The 22,617-nt window shown below is 30.4% G+C and overlaps 4 protein-coding genes across 4 annotated transcripts; 2 read left to right on the top strand and 2 right to left on the bottom strand.

Annotated features, from left to right (window-relative positions):
• Window positions 1-10: 10 nt before the first annotated feature.
• Window positions 11-4,245, top strand: LOC128395226 (proton-coupled zinc antiporter SLC30A1-like). Its single transcript, XM_053355630.1, has 9 exons — window positions 11-168; window positions 265-381; window positions 695-768; window positions 1,346-1,417; window positions 1,499-2,000; window positions 2,074-2,366; window positions 2,449-2,643; window positions 3,377-3,792; window positions 3,880-4,245. The coding sequence occupies exons 5-8, from the start codon at window positions 1,505-1,507 to the stop codon at window positions 3,722-3,724; spliced, it is 1,332 nt and encodes a 443-aa protein (XP_053211605.1). The 5' UTR covers window positions 11-168; window positions 265-381; window positions 695-768; window positions 1,346-1,417; window positions 1,499-1,504; the 3' UTR covers window positions 3,725-3,792; window positions 3,880-4,245.
• Window positions 4,246-4,934: 689 nt separating this feature from the next.
• On the bottom strand, window positions 4,935-7,057 carry LOC128395227 (putative uncharacterized protein DDB_G0277255). The gene has a single exon (XM_053355631.1). The coding sequence runs from the start codon at window positions 6,833-6,835 to the stop codon at window positions 5,558-5,560; it is 1,278 nt and encodes a 425-aa protein (XP_053211606.1). The 5' UTR covers window positions 6,836-7,057; the 3' UTR covers window positions 4,935-5,557.
• Window positions 7,058-9,982: 2,925 nt separating this feature from the next.
• Window positions 9,983-19,827, bottom strand: LOC128395225 (DDB1- and CUL4-associated factor 11-like). The gene is made up of 8 exons (XM_053355629.1): window positions 18,882-19,827; window positions 17,986-18,205; window positions 17,460-17,871; window positions 17,236-17,279; window positions 11,667-11,938; window positions 11,337-11,583; window positions 10,574-10,833; window positions 9,983-10,498 (listed from the first exon to the last, which is right to left on the bottom strand). The coding sequence occupies exons 2-8, from the start codon at window positions 18,158-18,160 to the stop codon at window positions 10,364-10,366; spliced, it is 1,545 nt and encodes a 514-aa protein (XP_053211604.1). The 5' UTR covers window positions 18,161-18,205; window positions 18,882-19,827; the 3' UTR covers window positions 9,983-10,363.
• Window positions 19,828-21,145: 1,318 nt separating this feature from the next.
• Window positions 21,146-22,543, top strand: LOC128395229 (uncharacterized). Its single transcript, XM_053355632.1, has one exon. The coding sequence runs from the start codon at window positions 21,278-21,280 to the stop codon at window positions 22,364-22,366; it is 1,089 nt and encodes a 362-aa protein (XP_053211607.1). The 5' UTR covers window positions 21,146-21,277; the 3' UTR covers window positions 22,367-22,543.
• The last annotated feature ends 74 nt before the right edge of the window (window positions 22,544-22,617 follow it).

Genomic DNA, 22,617 nt, shown 5'->3' with positions numbered 1-22,617 from the left:
CATTCTAAGTCTAGAATTTGATATTCTACTAATGATGAAACAACAATTAATTTCTAAATAGTTGACATATTGAAATTTCACATGAATTATCAAATTCTATCAAGTTAATCATTTAAATTACATTTCCATTCTCTTAGTAACTTGTAATGTGTTCACTTTAATACCAAGGTGACAAGTATTTCTATTTTTGTTTTTTTCTATCAATATTTAGATTATTTTCTAATCCAATTCAGTTAATCTTATTTATTGTTGTTCTCTCTTCAGAAATCACCATTTTGTTTTCGTCTCACTGGTCTATCAAGTAATCGAGAGTCGTTCTCACCTACAATCAGCTTGAAAGAGAAGGGAAGATCTCAAAGTGAAAGAGTGAACATGAAACAGGTAAGAATTTCTAAGAAAAAGTGAAGGTGAGGTTGAAATTGAAGAATAGAATAGAAAACCTGAAAAAAAGAATGAGAGATAATGAGAAGTTCTCATTGAGAACTTGGGTGACTGGCCCTTAGCTACAAATTCACTGGCTCACTTGCCAAAGGAACTTGAAGCCGCTCACTTAATAGTAAATAAGCTGAACACACAATGAAAGACAATTTAATTGCTCCTAATTATTTTCAACTATTTACTCGTTTATGACAACTTACCTATTTAATCAACATTTCTACTTGTTCTTCTTGATTTTGTTACTTCTCTTCTTTAGTAATAACCATTTGCAACAATTTTTTCATCTCTTCTGCCAACTCATCTAATCTCATCTGGTCTCATCTTCCTTTGGTATAAAATCATCTTAACTGTTTTCCCTTTTCCATCATCTTCCAACAATATCAAAACATCACCATCACCATCAGACATTCAATCACCTCTTAAAATTAGCTCCTTTTTCAATCAACAACAAAAACAACACAAAATAATCACAAAAAGCCAAGACAATCCAACAGTAAACAAATATTCATTCATAGGCTTAATTTATTTCTTTCTCCCTCTCTCCATTTCTCTATCTCATGTTATCTTTTCACTTGTAAATCTCTGCTACCACTACTTTTCCTTGTGTCTTCCTCCATCTCTCTCAGTGATCAATTAGTTACTTTTTCCTTTGTCTTCTATCTTCACTATTACTAATATTTACATAATTCGATTCTCTCTTAATGTAGTTCATGTAATTCTGTAGATAATGAAACTCTTAGAAATTGGAATTTCCCAATGTTCCTCTACGTGAGGTAGAATTGATAATCCTCCAATCGAATCCCATTTTCACTACAAGTACTTGAAAAATCACTTGTACATTTTGTTGATATTTTGTGTTAATTTTTTCTTTAATTTCTCTCTCTCTCTCTCCTCCTTCAATCAATAGTAACCATCAATATCTGTCTTAATCAGAGCTCTGGATTCTTCTACTTTATTGATACATTTCTAATCAAAACAGGTAAGTTTAAATCTCTTGTTCCACTCAATGAAAATCTTAATTTGCATGATACTAATTTTGTATTTCTCTGTATTTGTTTAGATCAAAATGACAGCTGAGAACAAAGGAGCTCGAATGAAGTTACTCTTTATGCTTGTTCTAACGACCTCATTTTTTTTCGTAGAATTAGTTGTTGGTTATGTTACTAATTCAATGGCTCTGGTTGCTGATTCATTTCACATGTTGTCCGATGTAATTGCTTTGGTTATTGCTTATGTTTCGGTTCTCATGTCACCCAAAAAATGGGCTAAAAACACTTTCGGCTGGGCGAGAGCTGAAGTTCTCGGAGCTTTGGTAAATGCTGTTTTTCTGGTTGCTCTTTGTTTCTCCATCTTTGTTGAATCAATTAAACGTTTCTACAATCCTGAAGAGCTTCATGCACCTCAATTAATTTTAGGTGTTGGAGCTACTGGTTTAGCAGTTAATGTAATTGGATTATTCCTATTTCATGGACACGGTCATTCACATGGTGGTGGAGGAAGTAGTAACAATCATTCACATGAAACTGGTGATGGTCATGTTCATAATCAGAATAAAAAGTCAGGTTAGTTTAAATTGTTGAGAAATTAGCGATTGGGATCAATTTTTAAATTTCTTTTCTCATCTTTCTCTATTAGATAAATCATCCAAACAGGGTGGACACTCTAGTGAACAAATGAACATGAGAGGTGTTTTTCTTCACGTTCTTGCCGATGCCTTGGGATCAGTAATTGTTATCATATCTGCTCTGATAATTATGTTTACTTCGTGGTCAATTAAAGACTATGTTGATCCATCTCTTTCTGTAATCATGGTTTGTTTAATTAGCTATAGTACTTGGCCACTTTTAGTTGAATCAGCGATGATTTTATTACAAACTGTTCCAACTCATATTCAAATTGATTCTCTTCAAAGAAAATTATTACAAAAAGTGAGTTGATGATTATGATCCATTTACAATTAGTAATTATCAAGTTCTAATTACAAAATATCTATTTTCTTTCCTCATTTAGATTGATGGTGTTCTCGCTGTCCATGAACTTCATGTCTGGCAATTGGCTGGTGATCGTATCATAGCTTCAGCTCATATAAGATGTCACAATCTCCATGATTACATGAGAATAGCTGAAAAGGTGAAAGAATTTTTCCATGATGAAGGAATTCATTCAACAACAATACAACCTGAATTCGTAGACATTGAATTAGAAGTAAGTTATTACCATTTATTATTATTTCATTCGATGTGATTTCTATCAACACAATTCACACCTAATTCCAGGCTATTAGTTAATAATTAGAATTGAAATGATCACAAATTTAATTACAAGTTTAAATTTACCTTCAGCGTAAACAAATTAACCCAAGCTAATAAATCATTTACTATGTGTTTGCTATTTCTTTGTCAGGGTTATTCAGAAAATTCAATCAAGTTTCAATGTTATACACTTTTCATTCATGGTCAACTTGAAATTTCATTGGTTAAATGCCTAATTATAACTGTGATTCTTAGGAGGATGTCAATTGCTAAACCCAAAATTAACATGACTTATTCATAAAATTACTAAATTACTGTCATTGAGTCAGTTTGTTATCGTCATTAATTCACTATTTAGGAATCAACTGAAATCATCAGTACGTCAACAAATTATCAAATATTGAACAAAAGGAACCTTGTTTCTGACAATTCCATTGTTACCATGACTAAGCAATTAAATTGATTAAATATTTAGAGCAAATGTTCATTTCAATTCCATGAACATCATTGGTAATGCAAAAAAGATTCAGGGTCTAGATTTTTTTACGAATTTGATCCTTGAGATAGAAAAAAATAACACTATCGTTTTGGAAAATCTAATTTCATTGAACAATTTTAAATGAATTTCAATCAATTATGACAATCTTATTAATCTCTCATTTCATTTTCCAATTTCGTTTAACCAGGAAGATGAAGAAAACTGTGTTCTCGACTGCCCTCAGAATACAAGTTGTGCCGCACAAACTTGTTGTGGTCCCAAAAAGGAAACGCTAACAAAGTTAAACATCCACAACGGTGTTTATAAAGGTTATGGTGAAAATGGACCTACGGCAATTAGACGTCGACCAAGAAACGATCAAGGATCAGCTGAATGTGAACTACTTGAGATTCCGCTTTCAGAGATAAATGTGGAAATAGCGGATATCGATAATTCCGATGATGATGATGATAATAACGACGGACCTGATGTTAAATTAACATCAATACAAAAAGGAGGAATTGGTGACTCCCGATCAGTGAATAATATTGTATAAAGACTTTTTTATATTAAATTGTGTAAATGTGATAATCAGATTGACGAGGGGACACCAAAGTTTTAAAGGTTAATCATTTGAATCTATTTTGTTTTCGATTACAATTCATCATTTCACTTGTGCTAATTTGTTTGTTTCTTTTAATTATTCTTTAGTTAAAAAAAAATGGCCATGGCTTAATCTCTTCTAAACCATCACAATGATTTTGATTATTTAAGTAACAATCAATCTCAATTGAATTTGCATTTAAACCCATCCAAATTTACTAATTGTTGGAAACAATGTGAATTTATCACCTTTTTCTCTCCTACACAAACACACATACAACTTTACTACTTTTCGATAGTAATTTACTTTTATTTATATAAATAATATCAAATTAAAATTCTAACAATCAGTTGACATTTCAACCTGACCTCATATGAGATACTGATTACCATGTTCTCGAACGAGACAAATTCAATTTAAAATCAAACAAATTAAACTTATTTAATTGATGATTTTTTCTAATCAAATTTAAATTCTTAACATGACAATTTTATTGATTACGATCATGGAACGGGTCAAACTTTCGCTGGTTATTTTGGACATTTCGATGAAATTTTGCTAATTTAGCGCGTTATGACAAAAGAAAACTTCGATCGCCGATTGTGGCCTAACCAGAAATTTTCGAACTCCAAATTTGTTTGTTTTACACTTGACGGAGGTCGATTTTAGGGTCGACATATTCCTTGCCGATTCAAGATGCCGACTTGATTAGATCTTAATCCAGCTAATTGATGAAAATCTCCGAGGAATCGGCTCAATCTCACTCATTTTCTTTCGCAAATTAAATTTCTAATTGATTCGAATTGTTAATTTCTTTGATTCTATTTATAGTGAACAATTTAAATGCTCAATTGATTATCATGAAGATCTTGAATGTTATATGGAAAAAGTTAATCAGGACTAAGCAATTCAAATTCGGATTACAAAAATTGGATTGTTTAATTATCTTCAATTTAAGAATTAAATTAATAGACCCAAATGTCATTCAACTGAGAACTTCTAATCTAATCAAAAGTTAATCAAGTTAATTTTGTCTTTTCCCTTCGATTGGGATTAAATTGGATTAGAATCTTTTTTTTTGTTCCCATCAGATTATAAGTTACTCAAGATGAAGATTAAAATAATAGTTAAAGGGATTAACCAAATGAGTTCGAGTATTCGATTAGAATTTAAATCAATTTTATTATTGCAAAGTTAGAAAAACAGAATCAGAATTGATTTGATCATCATCATCATGCTAATGATTTAAATAGTAAATCTGATATAATAATAATAATAATAGATTGTGATTTATTTGTTGTTTGCCTGTTTGTGTTTTCGTTGAAAAAAAAACAAAATTATCAACCAAGAGTATCAACAATCAGTTGATTGTTGGGCTTAAAAGTATGAGATCTCATTTTTAGGCTACTCTCGCAATAGCAATAATAATTGTAATCGATAAAATAAATTAGATTAAAACACAAGTGAGCAAGAAGGACACTTGATGGTTTGTTAATCACACACAATTAACTGTGTTTTCTTTGTTAAATCATGAGGAATCAAGGTTAATTGATGATGATGATGATGATGTTGATTCTTTCACTAAATAAAAATGGTCTCTATCTGTTTTAATTTGATTCGTATAGTTGGATAATTAAACGGGAATGGTCCAGGTTATCATTAAATAGCGATGATCATGTAAAGGGTGCCGATGAAAATGAAAATGCAAGTTAATTGTTGTAACAATTTGGATCATATTTCAAGTCCGATTGATAAATATAAATGTAAAAGTCGATTCTTATCTAATCAATGGTGATTTGAATTGTTACTATTATTATTATGTTGATTGTTGTATTTAAATCCATTTCCAAGAAGAGGAAGATTCTTAAACCATGAAACTTTCTGCTCTAAACTGTCTCTAATTTGTTTCTCTTCGGCGTCGGAAAATTGTAGAATCATTGAAATCGCCTTGACCAAATGCTTTTGAGCCTCATAATCCGAAGTTAGGACAAATTTAAAGATGACCGATCGTAAATATTGCCAACTAATATTGTTCATTGGACAATTAAGAGGAGATTGAGAATCGGAAAGTTGACGTTGGTGATGATGAGAATGATTATTAGAATGATTATGATTTGGTAGATTAACTTGTTGTTGTTGTTGTTGATGATCAATAAAACCATTTTCAGATCTCAATGTTGTCAAATTGTTTGATGATGAGCCATCAGTTGTTGTTGTTGATTCGTTATCATTATGATTTCCTGGAAAATCAAACAATTTATTATCAAGAGTTGATCCTTTCTGAAAACTTTTCCTTATATCGTTTATCCTTTGTTGTTGTAATCTGATAGTTTTGTTTTTTTCTCTTAAAGATTCTTCCAATTCATTAATTCGTTTCTGTAATTTATCAATTTCTTGTTTATGTTGATCATCAGTTATGTTGTTTATTTGACTAATTGGTGGTAACAAGAGAGAAGACCAATTTCCTGAGGTCGATTTGAAAGCACCATTTGATTCCTTTGGCTGATTATTTTCACTCGACTCTTTGGCAATCAATTCAGCAACCATTTTAAGAAGTTTATCATCAATTTGATCAACTGGTTTACCATCATTTGTATCAGCAGCTTCAATTTTTCTCGATAATAATTTCACTTGTTCTCTTAGTCGAACATTTTCCCATTGTAATTTCTCCTCATTCTGAGAATCATTGTTGGTAGAGGTTAAAAAAGAGGACGATTCATTTAGAGTTACAGATGATCTTGAAGTAGGCCTTAATGAAGAAGTTAAATTAGTAGATGTTGTCGTTGTATTTGACCGTTGATTTAAGCTACTTATATCCTGAGAAGAAGATGAAGATTTATTCATCATCCATTTTAAAATACTCTCATGACCATTAGTGTTATTCCGTTTACCTTCATTCTCACCAGATAAATTAGAATTACTTTTTTTATGATTACTGTTCAATGATTCATCAAATTGATTTAATGATGATGTCGATGGATTGACAGTTACATCACTTTCTGATGACAAACTGCTTGTCTCAACCTTTTCAGATTCCAATTTTTGTTTCAAGCTTTTAAACATTGTTGATATTTTGATGTTGTTGTTGTTGTTGGTGATGATGACGATGTTAAATACACAATAATTATACACAAATATCACAATAGCTTAGAAAACAAAACAGTAAAGACAAACCTTTTGATCACAGAAAAAAAGATGAAACGAAACAAAGATCGTACAAAATTAAATGTCAAAAGAACAATTAAATTAACATGATTACAATTAATTTTCTTCCATTACAAAAAAAGGAAAACATCTCAACTGGGATTCGCTTCTTGGATCCGATCCCATCGAATTCAAGTTTTATTCTGAACCACCAGATGTCGCTGGAAATTGTTTACTAAATTCGATTATTTTTAAAACGTAAAAATAACAAAGGAAATATTTTCATTTCTTTGTTTTCACTTCTGATTATTTGTGTTTTTCTTTTGGGTTTTGGCTAATTAGAATTATTATTGTTTCTTATTACTTTTGATTGTGTGATTAATATTGATTTGACTGTGAATTTAAATAAAACAATGGAAGATTCAAATAATTGTTTATCTGAAGCTCACATTCAAGTTATTGCGATTCGATCCAAGCAGCCATTTAAATTGTCTGCAATTGTTGAGTCAATTGACTCGGAAGTTTTATTGGTAAAAAGCCATGAGGAAGATGAATCTGCTTCGGTTGAGCATAAAATGTTCCATGGTACAAAGCTTCAATGCGAACAGTTATTGACAAGAAAAAAGCATCTTCGCTTTGGGATGAAAACATGGTTGGTGGTAACATAAATAAAATGTCTTCTGAGATTTTCCCTCAAGACATGCATCTTTCTCGTTCCAGTTCTTCAAGTTCTTTTGAGGCGATCATGGAAGGTCCTCAAATTTCACCAGTATGTTTCAGTCCAGTTAATTATCCTCCTATTCTTTCTCAAATTACAACGGCTATTCCCTCATCTGGTAACCACCAGGCAACTCTTGAATCGAATACCTCTGAGCCCATGGCAACTGAACAGAACAATAATAATAACAATAAACCAGATTATCTTAAATCGATTCCAACTGAGGTTAAAAGGATTGATGAACCAGTTAACATGATGGAAGTTATCTTGAAAAATGTCATGGACATGGTAAACATGGCTGGAGTCACTAATGACCAAGCATCACTTGATTGTCTCAAGCAAATGGTTTTTCGCTTTGCAGAGGAAATTTTCTCTTCTGAATCATTACTTGATCTTCCTTATGAAAGTTTGATCAAAACAATTACCATGAGTCGAAATGGTTCAATGATGGAATATGCTCTGGCCAAAAGTATCCTTCGATGGACAGAATTCCGTGAAGATCGATCGCTTTACCTACCAGGCCTTTTAAGGCATATCAAACTTGATAAATTATCTCCAGAACAATTGATTGAACTTGGAAATCAACGATTGGTACGAAACAGTCTCGAATGTCGGGATATTATCGACGAATACAAGAATTCACTCATAATGTCCCAATCCATTTCCATTTCATCCAATTTGTCTGAGGCTGTTTTGCTTTCATCGACCACGGCTGTTGCCTCTTCGGGTGCTTCAACTGCCGTTCCTACATCGACATACTTGTACATTCTGGCTCGTGGACGTTCAGAAATTCCAGAGGAATACAGTATTCATCAAATTGACATGGAAACGGGTATTAGCCTGAAAATACAATCTCGACCCACTTTTCTTTGTGTAAACATAGAGGATAATCTTTATGTTATTGGACATCCAAACTCTTTTGGTCGATCAGTTGAAATGTACAATTTTGAACATCAATTTTGGTCAACTAAAAACTGTTGGCCTACTGACCTTATCATCTCATCGGTCTGCGTTGTTGGCCAATTCATATACTTCCTCGGATTCCGTGATAATGGTCCATACAGTTTACATAAATACGATCCTATTAAAGACCTTGTAACCCCGATTCGTATTGTCTACGAATGGGTCGCAATGGAAGGCGACATTATCCTAGCCTATGAAGGTCTTATACTTTTCGTGAAAACTGGATTAGCCTACAATCCAATTAACCAATCATGGAAAAACTTGACTCCAATTCCAGAGAAAATCGATAACAGTCAATCGCTTATCGCTTACAAAGATCGTTTAATAAACTTTTCCGCACCAGATCAATTCTATTGGTTTAACCCGAAAGATGGTTCGGACGGTGTTCTGGCTAATTGGAATAACTGGTTACCCGATGGTGGAGCAAGTCACTCGCTCTGTCCACGAGTCGATCTATTGGTTCTTAACTCGAAATTGTATCTGGTGGAAAAAGCGATCTTCGAAAACTGTACTCTCCAAGTACTCCAATATGACGATAACAATAACCGATGGATTAAACTTCATTCCATCAATTTGATCGATAAGCCGATTCGTTGTGCGATCTGTTCAAGTGAATCATAAATTGGTCTCAACGATAAAAATACAATTAGAATTATCTAATTCTAATCCTTCATAATATCCTCCATTAATTACAATCATTAATTCACCACCGACCTTTACTATCTTCCTTCAGCAATTATATAACTTGCATTTCAATTTATATCTCAATTGACAAGTTGATCAAATTGTAGATCAACATCTTTAATTGTTGACAAATTTACCTCAATGATAATCAAAAAAGGAGCTTCATTACTGTTTCCTTTAATTTCCTGATTGTAGCTTTTTACTTGAGAAACATTTTCTTTTCATGTTTATTTTTGTCTTCATCTTAATTGTGATTAACTTGATTGCTATATATATGCATACATATAAAACAAAATTATATTTAATCATCACAATTAGAAAGTAAATCCAGAAATGATCAATAGAAATGATCAACAACCAGATCAATGACTAAACAAGTGATTAACGTTATCACCATTGATCCCTCTCGTAATTATTTGTCTTTGATTGTTGTTACTCATCATCATCATCATACTCGTCATTAACTAAACAACAATTATCATCCAACAATTAACAATTACTACACAAATTCAATTACTTATCAAACAAAATAATAATGATAATGTATTAACATTATGATTTAGTTTATTAATAAAATAAATAAATTGCAAAACAAAATCAAAAGCAATAATTAATCTCGATTATAACGTTTGATTTAATTCATGTAAATCACAATTAAGGATAAAAAAAACGTTTAAACAAATCAAATTTAGATACAATCATTTTAATCATTATGTTTTTTATTGTATAAATTATATTAGTTGATTGGAAACAATTAAAATTTAATTCAACAGAATGATATCAATTATATTGTTTTGATTATCATATTACAATATAATACAGTGTTGAAAGTGTTAACTAAATTGTGATTAGTTGATTAAAGTGGATAGCAAGATGGAGAGAGAGAGAGGAAAAAGTTTGGTATAATTAATTTAATTGTTGTAATTTCTTTGATTCCTTATTTTGTTTCATGTGGTTGGTGTTGGTTGTGTGTTAATGTGTATGAATCTTTGTGTAAATGTGATAGTTGTGTGTAGATTATACTAATTAAATGAATAATTAATTGTGATTAGTAATGATGATGAGTTATAATGATAATTATGTTACAACGGAATGTCCTCAAGTGTCTTGTTTCGTCCAGAGTTTCGTCCCAATTTTTTCACGTATTTACAGTTATCTGCACTCGATTCGGCTTCGGTTTCTTCAGAGAAATACCATTTGATTACAGATCCATCCCACTATAATTAAAAGAACAGAAAATTAGCATTTGATTGTGATGATTAACATTCGTTTCCAAGATTAGATTTACTTACAGAACTGCTGATAATCTCTGGGAGATATGGATGCCAAGATACATCTCGAACACAACCTTTATGTCCAATGAAGCTCCGAACTATTTTACCAGTGAGTACATCGTAAATTATCATTCGTCCAGAGGCACATCCTGTGTAAATATATCGCTGACCAGTGGTCAGTAAAGGTGAAAAATGACACCTTATCAGTGTTTGTAAGACACTGTGTCCACGATAAGTCATTAATGAAGTGTCACCATCAAGTTTCCTTGCGACTTGTACTGGAAAATTTATTAATAACAGAAAAGTATCAATATCATCATGAAAAATATCAAAAGATTAGTAAAATAAATGAATGGATTATTATTTCATCACGATTGCATAATTGTATCAATCAATACTGTAAATGATAATGATCAATCAGATGAGGTAACTGTGGATACAGAAAATTAAATTATGAAAAACCATTTCAAGATAAATCAACTGATTGTAGAAATAAAATCCCAATCGGATTGATTATAAATTTCCAATTGGAATTGATCAATGTCAAAATTGTAATTCTACAAATATGACTAATCACCAATACTGTTAATTGTTGATGATTAAATATTTTTCAGATTTCAACAAGCCAATTGTTATTATTAAAGGAAAAGAGATATTAAATTAGATGAAATAATAATCCATATTCAAGTTTGTACAATTATTTGTCTAGGAGATTAATCTTAATTACAGTTAGTAGTCAAACTAGAAGGAAGTTTGCTAATTGTAAAATTAAGAGACTTACATTTCTTAGGTAATGCTTGCCATCTATAGTCCCATTCACTTTTGATTATATTACGTTTAGAATTGCTCACTTCACTTGGAGGTGAGAAAACTCTCATATCCCATAATTTAATTGTTTGATCTTTACAATTAGAAACCAGATGACGACCATCACCTTTAGGGTCAATGTAGGTGATTCCGTCAACGTGGCCAACAAAAACACCGACGGGCTTAGGGTTAGAGTCATTCATTGTACGTCGATCCCAAACCTATGGAAACAGTGAAAAGATTATACAAACAGTAAAGATGATAATTTATACAATTATAAAGATGATAACAAATCATCACAAACCTTGACTAAAGTATCATCACCACCACTGAATAATATTTGAGAGGTTCCATCAGCAAATGCAACTGAATTAACATCCTCTTCATGACAGGGTATCCGATGGGTTCTGGTGTTGGCTTGACGATCAAAAATATACATGCATTCATCATTAGCTCCACCGATGATTTCCCGTCCATCTTGACTGAATCGTAAACTGAATATACAAAATAGTCTATCATTGGGATTGAGTGCCAACGATTCATGAACCTCCTCTCCATGAACGTTACAAATGTGAACTATGGTCAAATTATAAAGAGAGAGAAAGAGAGAAATTAATATCAATTATAAAATAAAACTTGAGTAATTAAATAATAACTGATAACAATTACTATATCATCAGGTAAATACATGACGCTTGAAGATTTTTACAGAAACATCAATTAAATGAAGCTAAATGTGTGAATGATCAACAGATCCATTGTTAGTTAAGCTTGATATATTGTGACAATTAAGACTACAATCAACTTATTGACAGTTAATTAACACAAGTCCAAATTTGCCTTTCATTTTCAGTTGTGTAGACACAAAGATGATAAAAAAAATAATACAAATAATAAGTTATCATGAACCTAAATTGAGCTTGATGATTAGTGAAATTAAGCTAAACTGTAATAAAAACTAAACGTCAGGGCAAACATAACAAATATCAAAATAAATTATCATCTAATACACAATTAATGGACTAGATAAATATAATCAAGTTACAGTAAAAAAAAAGATCACTTGATAAATTAATCGATAAGTTTCTCATTTACTTTTGATTATCAATCAAATCAAATCAAAGTATCTTTGATGAGGCTTACAATTAAGACTAAATTTGATGGGATGTTATCAAATTAGGTCAAAATACTGGCAACAATGTTGATTAAACTATAGATATAAATTGCTGGCAGATTAATGGTTCCTAAGGGATTAGGATTAGTCTGAAAAAAGACACCCAAGTTATCATGAGATTCTGGTGTTGACTGAATTTTAAGAATCTCAACAAGATGATAAAAAGACGTCATCATCATCAGTTTGATGGAATGATAAAATCTACAAGTAGAATATATTAATTGTTAACTGTCTTTGTCACTTAATTATCATCATTCTCTATGTTTTGATCATCATCTTTATTAATTAATCGTATTGTTGATCAATATCATGATGATAACAGTAACAATTAGTTGATCCAAGGATGGCAACACTAAATAATGACTTAAACATTAATTATTGAGAGGATTAAGATGATAGATCAACTGATCAATTGGTAAATCAATACAATCAGAGGGGAAAATTATATTACAAAAAGAATCTTGTAACAATTAAAATTAATCTTAGTTTAAATTATTTTGAATTCTTAAATATCATAGTGTTGATATTAATTAAAAGAGTCAATTAATTATAAGGAAACGATTGTGATCAGAAGGGTAATTAATAAAGTTAGTTGATTGTCAAGGTGATTGTACTGATTGCACTTAAGCAATTAAAAAAACCCTGTACAACTAATATGGATTTTAATTAATGACAATTAACAACTAGCAACAACAATTACTAATTGAAATCCAAATTAAAAACAACATTAATCATCATTTAGATACTAATCAAAAGACAATAATAGCAATGGTATTCAAATGACCATTGGAATGATGATTGTCAAGTTAACAATTAAGTAATATTAACTTAAAAAATGATCAATTAAATCAAATGACGACAATTAGTAACCATACTCAAAACTATTTGAGTCTATAAATGATTTGATTGTATAATTATTGATTCAATAAAACTATGGATCTGATTTTCAACGTTTATCCTGATTGACGTTGAGTAAATTGTTACAATCAACAGTGATTCAGTAAGTTAATATAATTTGTATCATAAACATGATGTTTACTATATTTCAGGGTCTATTCCTGCTTCTTACTTATCCAGCTTATGATGAGTTCAATTGCACCGAGATGCCAATAACTGAATCAAAATATTATCATAATTTATTAGTAATAATTTAATATTAATACAATAGTATAGAGACTGGAAAATATTAATATTACCAATGAGCAAGTTCAATGTAAAAATTTAAGCTATGATTACTTAATTAATGTAAACTAATTAAGTAAATTAGGTTTTACCAAGTTTTTGATTGAATTTTGATGCTCATCAATTGAGCAAATTTAATTAAGTTGCAACATTTAAAGTAAAATAATCGTCAATCTTTGACAGGTCAATAATCAATCATAATTTTGACTGATTGAAGGAGGGAAATAATTAAAGTTTAAATTATTGGGTAATAATCACTATTATGATATAATCAGAATAGATATTAAATTCTGATAGGAAATAGAAAAATTCTTCAGTGATTAATAAATATTAATAAACGATAAACAATGAAAGGGATCAGAGTTTTGGAAGATTAGATTGGACAAAAAAAGGTTCGTAATTAAATTTTAATCGTCAATTTACATAGAGATGATGTTTGATTGATTGCCAATGGGTGGGAGGGAAAATCAATTTAAGGAAATTGATTCGATTCAAAATGAAAGAGAGATAATATCAAGTTGGAATAGAATCAATATTAAGAGAGGGAAAAAGTTAGAGTTCTCTAGAACTTGAAAAATAACAGATACTATGGATTCTCAGATAACCAGTTAGATTAATTAAAAAGGTAATCGAACGTTAATATCACGTGAAACTCCCTCAGGCTAATTATGAGCAATCCAATGAATCTTCAGTGCACTGATTATCAATCAAGGATGAGCTTTGATTGAGAAAAAGTTGATCATAACAATTATCATCTTCCCTTTCATCACTTTATTCCTGTTCATGAATGTCATCATCAGATAGATTCTGATTCAATTAGTTGTGATGAGAAAATATCATGACAATTTTGGATAAAATTTGATAAAATTTGATGAAATATTATTATCTTCAGATTATTAGAGGTAATTGTTGAAAGAAGAAACAAAAATATTGGTAAATTGATTAGATTTTTTTCACTTAATTAATTAACTATTTTCCATTAATTAAAATCAAGTTTTAATTTGATTGTTACCATGAAAACTATTATTATTATCATCATCTCACTTAGTGATCAGGCTAAGGATGATGAAAGATTTATATCTTACTCCTCATGGGATTGTAATGATAAAGATAACAATCAAAAAGATTATTATTAACAATTAATTACAACAATAATTTATAACATTGGCAAATAATAACCTAAGGGTATTATATGTTTTTACTATATAAGTTTAATGTACTTTTATGGCTTAAATGTTTCAATTTTCAATATTTAGTATCATCCTAAAACCCATATAATCTCACAAATAGTAATAAAAAAACGAATCACAATCAATTAATTGTAAAGTCTCGTATCAATATAAAAACAAAAATTGTTACTTTGTTTAAAAAATGATCATCAAATTTTGTTTACTATCAATTTTAATTATCCAATCTAATTTGGGAAGTAAAAAATACACGTTGGTGTAGATTATTTTTTACAACTTGATTGGTTAATTGATTCACAAATGAAGTAATAAGTGTCATGAAATGATGATGATGATGATGATGATGGAAAAGTGATAAATTGAAATCGTTTACTGTTTACCTATTGTACTTGATTCGTCTTAGTGCAAATGTACTCACTCAAGACGATGAAGCAAGAAAACAGGAATAGACTATGTTACTGTGTTAACCTTATGGTGTGTCTTCATCATCATCATCATCATCATCTCTGTCTAACTCTCTCACTCTTTCTGTACCTTTTTCTATTTCAATGCCTCTCTTTTAGTGTACAAGGTAACCAACATGGGAAGATAAACTGAAAAGTGAAAAAATGTCATTGATATCATTTCAGACTTACAAAGTAAGTGTGAAATAATTAGCTGATTGTTGTAAGCTCTAATCACTAACCATTACCTGGGAAACTTTTTCAACTGTAGGTAAATTGTTATTGTTGTTGTTAACATGATTAGAATGATTGAAGAATCATTTTCATCATCATGATATTATTTGAATACGTATTGGATTTGATGTTGATGATTGAGAGGTTGATTAGTTAATCGTTTGAAAATGGATTGTAGTACTTGATTAAATAATTGAGGAGGAAAGAAAAGGATTACTGGTTAATTGTCAATGATTAAATTTGTGTATATACATTGTTGATTGTTGGCTTGTTTTAAGTTATGATAAGAGGGGGAAAACTCAATTAGTGTTAAATCATAAGTAAGAGAGTCTTGAGTTACTTGAATAACATATCCAGTTAAAGGAAAACATTGATAATAATTAATAATCATGATAATTAAAGTATGATAAGAGGTAATGTTAACAATTAACTGCTCTAGTTTGATTGATGATAATGTACTATTAAAATTAGAAGGGCATTAAATTGATTATACGAGAATCATCATTATTAATGATAGGTGGTCAATTTAAGTAACAATTAAATCAAAATTGGTTCAAATGTGCAAAAGGAATTAAATTGATAGACTGATACAGAAAAAAAAACAAAGCAATTACTGAGATGATTAATGATGATTAAAATGAGGTGCACAATCAGAGTAACAATCAGCTAATCATGATTAACCTTCTTGATAAATATAATAATAATTTTATAATATTGGCAACGTTTATTGACAATTAACATCAATATTTTTACGATGTTAAACTTTTTTTTGATTAAATTGATTAATAAAAATCTTCGGACAATTTGACAGAGAATCTAATTATTGTTTCATCAACAGCGTAAAGTTAATCTAATGTGGTAGATTAATTGTATTAATTATCACAATTAAAGAGATTTACTAATGTGAAAGTTTGCATAATAGTAAATGATGCACTTGATTTGATAGATGATTAACTAAATCACTTGAAACGTACTTAATACGTAAATAAGTCGTTTAGTAAGGTTAATTGTGATTTAACCAATCACTAAGGTGATCATAATTAGTTAGATTAACTGTTCAAAAAGTGTTTGTAATGAAAACAATAATAAAAAAAGAGGCAGAAAAATCAAGAGATCATTGATAATTAGTTAAACTGTTCGTATCATGAAAAAAAGTAATGAAAATTTATATAAATGTGATAATTACTGATTAGAAAATTAAAATTAAAGCTCATTAATACTGATTGTGATCAATTATCATGAAAAACAATCATGATAATGTTAAATTATTTTAAAATCTAATGAATATTGTTAGTTGATTTGTTACAAATGAATAAAAAAAAACTACAAGTTGAGTACAAATAGAAAATTAAAAATTCAGACAGGTACATGTAGACTTGATGAATTAAAAACTATCATGATAATTATGAAACTGATTAATTGGAAAAATGATTAAATGAGAAAACGGGATTAAATCAATACTAAAATCATTAGTGAAAGGTTGATCAAGTACAACGACATAAAAACATTGTAAGTTTTTGCTTCTCAACACCGATTGAGTTTAATAAATTGTTGATTTTTTCATTGATTATTGTAAACCTTTTCACGTTTTATCTTGATATAATACTTGAGGACTTATAATAGGTTTTAATTTAATTGTAACAATTGACTCACGTGATTCTGACCAACTTGAATAAACAAAATGTCTCCCATCAGGACTGTGAATGGTGATACCAAGAGAGAGAAAGAGAGAAAGAGAGAGAGAGAGAGAGAGAGAGAGAGAGAAAAGAGCACAAAAGTAGATTAGTCAATCGATCGAAGAGATCAACAAAAACACACAAAACAATAATCCAAAGAAATAGATTTAAATTATCACAATAACCATTTTGGATTATTACCTCATGTCAGCATCCAATACACTCCAACCCACGTCTCGAGCCCAAACAGTTTTCATTAACTTAAAATTATCATTCTTGGTATCATATATCCTTATGTTATAATCTTGACATGCGGTTAGAAACATGTCTCCCTCTTTAGAGTAGAAACCACAAAAAGCTTTACTCGAATAATTGTCAAGTCTACTTATTCGACGAGGTAAATATTTCTCCGATAACAGGCATTTATATGATTTGGTTAAATTGGGTGATGAATAACGGGGTACGTTGGTTGTAAGAGAACCAATTTGTCGTTGGGAAACCATTGATGGTAAGGAAGGCTTTTGACGAGATGTAAAATGGATAAGGCCCGAGTGAAGTAAAGTTAATTGTTTGAAATCACTGTTATCGATGTTCGAGGTATCTGGACCTGAATCTTAAGGAGGCGAGGGGTAAGTTATGGGATAGAGAACAAGAGATCACAGAAAGAGATTATGGTTGAGATGAAAACAACGAAAATAAAGATAGAATCCATTTAGAATATACTTACCATCGTCATATTTGAAAGGGACATTATCTCCATCGGTGTTTGCTGATGTTGTTGGAAGTATTTGATTTATAATTGGATCTTCATCGTAAGACTCATACTCATAATCATCGTCTTCTCTTAAAGCATCAACCCATGTCTTCAACTCAGTTTCAACTTTGTTCATCTCAGATGGCATAGTATAAATAACGATGTGATTCTCAATAGAATTAAGGTTGAAATACTATTAATTAATCGTAATCACAAATCACAAATTAGAACAATAATAATAATATAATATCAAACAACAGGATTGAGGGAAAGGAGGAGAGAGAGAGAGAGAGAGAGAATCAAGAGAATAGAAGAAAAATTTTATAAGTGAGGGAGCAAAAAGTGTATACACACTGAACACAGATTGATGATAGAAACGAAGGAGAGATAAAGAAAGAAAGAGACTAAGAGGTTTTAGAAAAAAAAGAGAGTGATGACGATGAGAAAAGTAGAAAGAGAGATTAAGTGAGAAAGAGAGAGAGAGAAAAGGGTGAAATTCAAAAGAGATAAAATAATAATATAGAAATAAATATAGTCACTAAACCAATGGAATTGAGAAAATTATTATAACACAAGAAAGGTAAACACACTGAGAGAGATAAATAGAAGTAGAATAACCAGAAAAAGAACAAAATTTATATATTGAATAGATTAAAAAACGAAGGGGAATGGAGACATTTAAATGGAGAATATTAAGTTAGAGAGAAGACAAACGAAAAAGAAAAAGTAGAAAGAGAGGTTGATGAAAGACGAAGATAAAAGACAAGAGAAAAAATGAATGAGAATTAAGAGAGAGAATTGAATGAGTGTAATGAGAAAATTCAATCAATTGAATCACAGGGAAGAAAAAGAGAAAAAAATAAAAATACTGTTAACTTGGATGGTAAAGGAAAACCCGGCAATTGGAGTGAATAAGATGATAAACGTGATCAACTGTTGATTAACTGAATAAAGTCGTCGTTGATTAACACCAAGATAATAAGGTGAAAAAATTGGACTAATTGAGAACAATTAATTAAAGATGAAAATAACAACACCCATTGGATTGATCATCTACCGATTGCAACACAATTTTTATTTTAAGCTTCAACAGCGACCTCAGGGGAGGCTTCGATGAATGAAAATTCATCGTTTCCGGCAAATACGACCGTACCAGGGAAAGGGAAATAAGAGACAAGGAAGGGAATAATGGACGAAGAAAAGAAAAGAAAATAATAAATAATAAATAATAAATTTTCTCCCCTGAGGTCGAATTACATAAAATATTAATTAATTCACAAAAATTCTATTCGCCTAATCCCAATAAAAGGCTATTTTCCATAAAATTTTTCTCCTTAAAATATTTTCCTCGGACCAGAGTCCTTTTCAAAATTATGGCGATTGTCCAAAGGTCCAAATTGGTTGGCTCATTAGGTATGACATAAAAATTAAAATTAAAAATAAAAGAAAATTAGAAATTAAATTAAATTTTTTTTTTAATACATGTAATTATTAACAAAACTTACCAAGAAAACACATGGTTGTGATTCGTTAACGGTCCAGTCCTAAGATTGTCTGGAACAATATAAGTGACGGTTGAATTGTTGAAATCTAGGTATCAACCTGATCCTTGTAATTAGCTAAACACTAATAAAACCAAATTAACTTTTAAGATTCCCAGGTAAATTTAATTAAATCAAGATTTATCAGGTCAGTTTACCAAAACAATTGATATGACAAAAAGAACGATCACTTCTCGCCATCTATCGATCATAATCATAACTTTTTCCATTTTCTCTTTTCTTTTTTTTCTCTTGACATTTGATGTGATTTTCTGTTTTCAACAGAGATTTTAATTAATTAACTTTTTCTAATTGGAACTTTGCTGGTGGACTCTGGGAAATTACAGTTGAATTTAATTAGAAACAGTGTTAATTAGTGTGTAATTTAAGGTTAAAGGTTAAGAAGATTAATTTGATTAATTTAGAAAAGAAAAGAAAATAAAATTGGTTTAGTGAATCGCCGATCGAGGGCGTTGATTGTCTTTCGTGTTTGTTTTGATTGAAGTGAAAAAAACTCTAATTGTTAATTGTTATTCCATTGGATTTAATTAAATTTTACTCTTTTCTGAAATTTAATAAAAATGGCGGATAGTAATGAACTTTCAGGATTTACTATTATCATGGTTGTTGCTGTGGGAATCATGGTAATTATTTGATTGTTGCCTTTGTTTATTTTCCTTTACTTTTGTTGTTTTTTTTCAATTTCACTTTTTGTTATTTTCTTTACTCTGATTATTTTCGCTAATTAATTAACTTATCTTTATAATTTTTAGGCTTTCATCTTACTTTTCTTGTTCGCTAAAAGACAAATCATGAGGTTTACCTTGAAGAATCGACGAGGGCCTCACTTTCCTATCGGAATAGATGCACATAAAAGTCTGAAGAAGGAAATTGAAAGGAGATTGGACGCTGTTAAATTTATTAAATTCCAACCCAAATTAATCGAATCACCAAAATAAATGGACAATCAACATGTTCTCCTCTTAAATTGGTTTACATTTGATATCAATAATGATGGAATAACAAACAAAATTAAATCACTTTTCCAATGATAAACAACGTAACCAGATTTCTATTGCAACAACAACCGGTACCATTTGACTGATCAAAACAAACTATTGTTTTCAAATTCCAAGTTAATTGTAAATTCTTGGTTAAACAATTACTGAAGTAGACAAGTCACAGGTAATTAAAGTGAACAAATTTCAAAGGAAAACATCAAAATATTGGTCATGAAGGAAAAGCAAACATTGGACAAGGAAAATGAGGAATCAACATTGAAACTGTTAATTGTTGTATGTTAACGGTGACAATTGAGGTAAGAATGTTGTTCTTGTTTCTCTTAATTGAAAGATGAAGGTGAATCAAAGTTAAGTAATCTTTAGACACGAGACAGGTAAAAATCAGACCAAGTAAACACCAATGAAAAGAGATTGAAAAATGTATCTCCTTTTTTAGAAAATTTTTATTGGTTGTGTTGATTTAAACATGATTCCGGAACCAATTAGATTTCCTATGTTGTCATCTGGGAATTGATTAAAACGATCATCTTGCTAATGTAAATTATGTATTTAATCCTGAACAATCTTCAATTGTCCTCACAATTCATTTAGCTGAACGAAATCATCTTCGTCATTTAATTTTTATCCCATTTTTTAGTTGTTTCCTTTTTATCCTAATAGTTTTGTGTTTATTTTCTTGTGTCCAAGTTAATTTTGTTAATCATGTTTTCGAACTTTTTTAAACGTCCTTCTATTTACATCTTTATTTTCAGTCATTGGATTGCCGTATCATCAGGTATGCTGGGATTTGATTGGTTGCGTCCTGTAACAAAATTCTCTATTGATAAAACAGTAGATTTAACCTCTGAGACAACAACGACTGCAATACAATCTTCAACACCTACAACAACTACAACATCGTCATCAACATCATTTACCAGTGAATCGCCAGAAACAACAAAGAATTCGAATACAGAATCACCCATGGATAAGAAATCAGAATCAACAGAAGCATTGAAAACATCTACAACAACAGAATTATCGAAAACCGATGAATGGCCTGAAGATCATGATGATAATCATGGTGCATCTAATAAGGAAGATGAATCGCGGCAATCATCAACTACAACTGTATTTTCGACTACTACTCCTTTTACTACAACCACCGTTACAACACAACCCCCTACCACCACTACTACTGAACCTACACCAACAACTACACCTTCATCAACCACAACCACTTCCACTGAAACTTCAACCACAACTATTAGTCCAACTACTGAAGATCCAATCACATCGTCAGCTAATTCAAAAGATAAAGAAAATAGTCATTCCTTTCGTGGCGCTCCTAATAATGATGCCAATAGTAGTACTAGTACTGTCGACCCTTCTGATTCTGGCAAACCTGATCTCAATGATAGCATCGCAACGCCAACACCACTTCAAAGTAACGAAAGTTCGAAGCCTGTGGTCACCCAGGAAGTAAATAATAAATCTAATTCATCTGATTCCAATTTATCTCCTGACGAGATTGCCTCAGCATATGATATCTCTCGAGATCAACGAGCCATTGGAAAGGAAGATGGAACCAAATCCAGTGAAACAATTACAACTGTCTCAACCTCTACAATGGAAAATGTTACAATTATAGTTAACACAACAACCAGTCTGATTCCTACAACGAGTCAATCAATCGTTGCAATTGAATCAATTGCAAGGAGAGTAAATACAAGTTCAGCCAATTCAATTGGATCATTTCAATTTTTATCCATTCTATTATTTTCCCTGTTAATTACACAAATTTCTCTCTAAAATTGTTTAACATTTTAACCCAATAATTATTTAATTTACAAATGTAATTATCGAAAGAAACAAAATTTATATTCACTCATATGTATAAGAAAAACACTTTAGCAGCAAAATGCTGTGTGTCAATTTTTTGATCAAATTATTTTAGATTAACAATAAAAATTTATTCTTAATACTGAATTTTATTTAAGTTTCACATTTAACTTTATTTTCCCAGACAAATTATAATTAAAAAGTGAAAATTTAATCAATGA

This window comes from Panonychus citri, unplaced genomic scaffold (genome assembly GCF_014898815.1).
Source record: "Panonychus citri isolate SS breed McGregor unplaced genomic scaffold, ASM1489881v1 Contig00141, whole genome shotgun sequence".
Taxonomy (NCBI): Eukaryota; Metazoa; Arthropoda; class Arachnida; order Trombidiformes; family Tetranychidae; genus Panonychus; species Panonychus citri.
The sequence above is the reverse complement of the archived record's forward strand: the minus strand, read 5'-3'. Positions and strand labels throughout refer to the sequence as shown.

What these genes read in the sequence shown, in the direction of transcription:
- LOC128395227 (XM_053355631.1), bottom strand. Translation starts at nt 6,835, where the DNA reads ATGTTTAAAAGCTTGAAACAAAAATTGGAATCTGAAAAGGTTGAGACA.
- LOC128395225 (XM_053355629.1), bottom strand. Translation starts at nt 18,160, where the DNA reads ATGCCATCTGAGATGAACAAAGTTGAAACTGAGTTGAAGACATGGGTT. An exon ending in TTCAAGTTGGTCAGAATCAC is followed by an intron (nt 11,939 to 17,235) that starts GTGAGTCAATTG and finishes ATTTGACCATAG; the next exon opens with TTCACATTTGTAACGTTCAT. An exon ending in GTGATGATACTTTAGTCAAG is followed by an intron (nt 11,584 to 11,666) that starts GTTTGTGATGAT and finishes CTGTTTCCATAG; the next exon opens with GTTTGGGATCGACGTACAAT.
- LOC128395229 (XM_053355632.1), top strand. Translation starts at nt 21,278, where the DNA reads ATGTTTTCGAACTTTTTTAAACGTCCTTCTATTTACATCTTTATTTTC.
- LOC128395226 (XM_053355630.1), top strand. Translation starts at nt 1,505, where the DNA reads ATGACAGCTGAGAACAAAGGAGCTCGAATGAAGTTACTCTTTATGCTT. An exon ending in TAATCAGAATAAAAAGTCAG is followed by an intron (nt 2,001 to 2,073) that starts GTTAGTTTAAAT and finishes TTTCTCTATTAG; the next exon opens with ATAAATCATCCAAACAGGGT. An exon ending in TCGTAGACATTGAATTAGAA is followed by an intron (nt 2,644 to 3,376) that starts GTAAGTTATTAC and finishes TCGTTTAACCAG; the next exon opens with GAAGATGAAGAAAACTGTGT.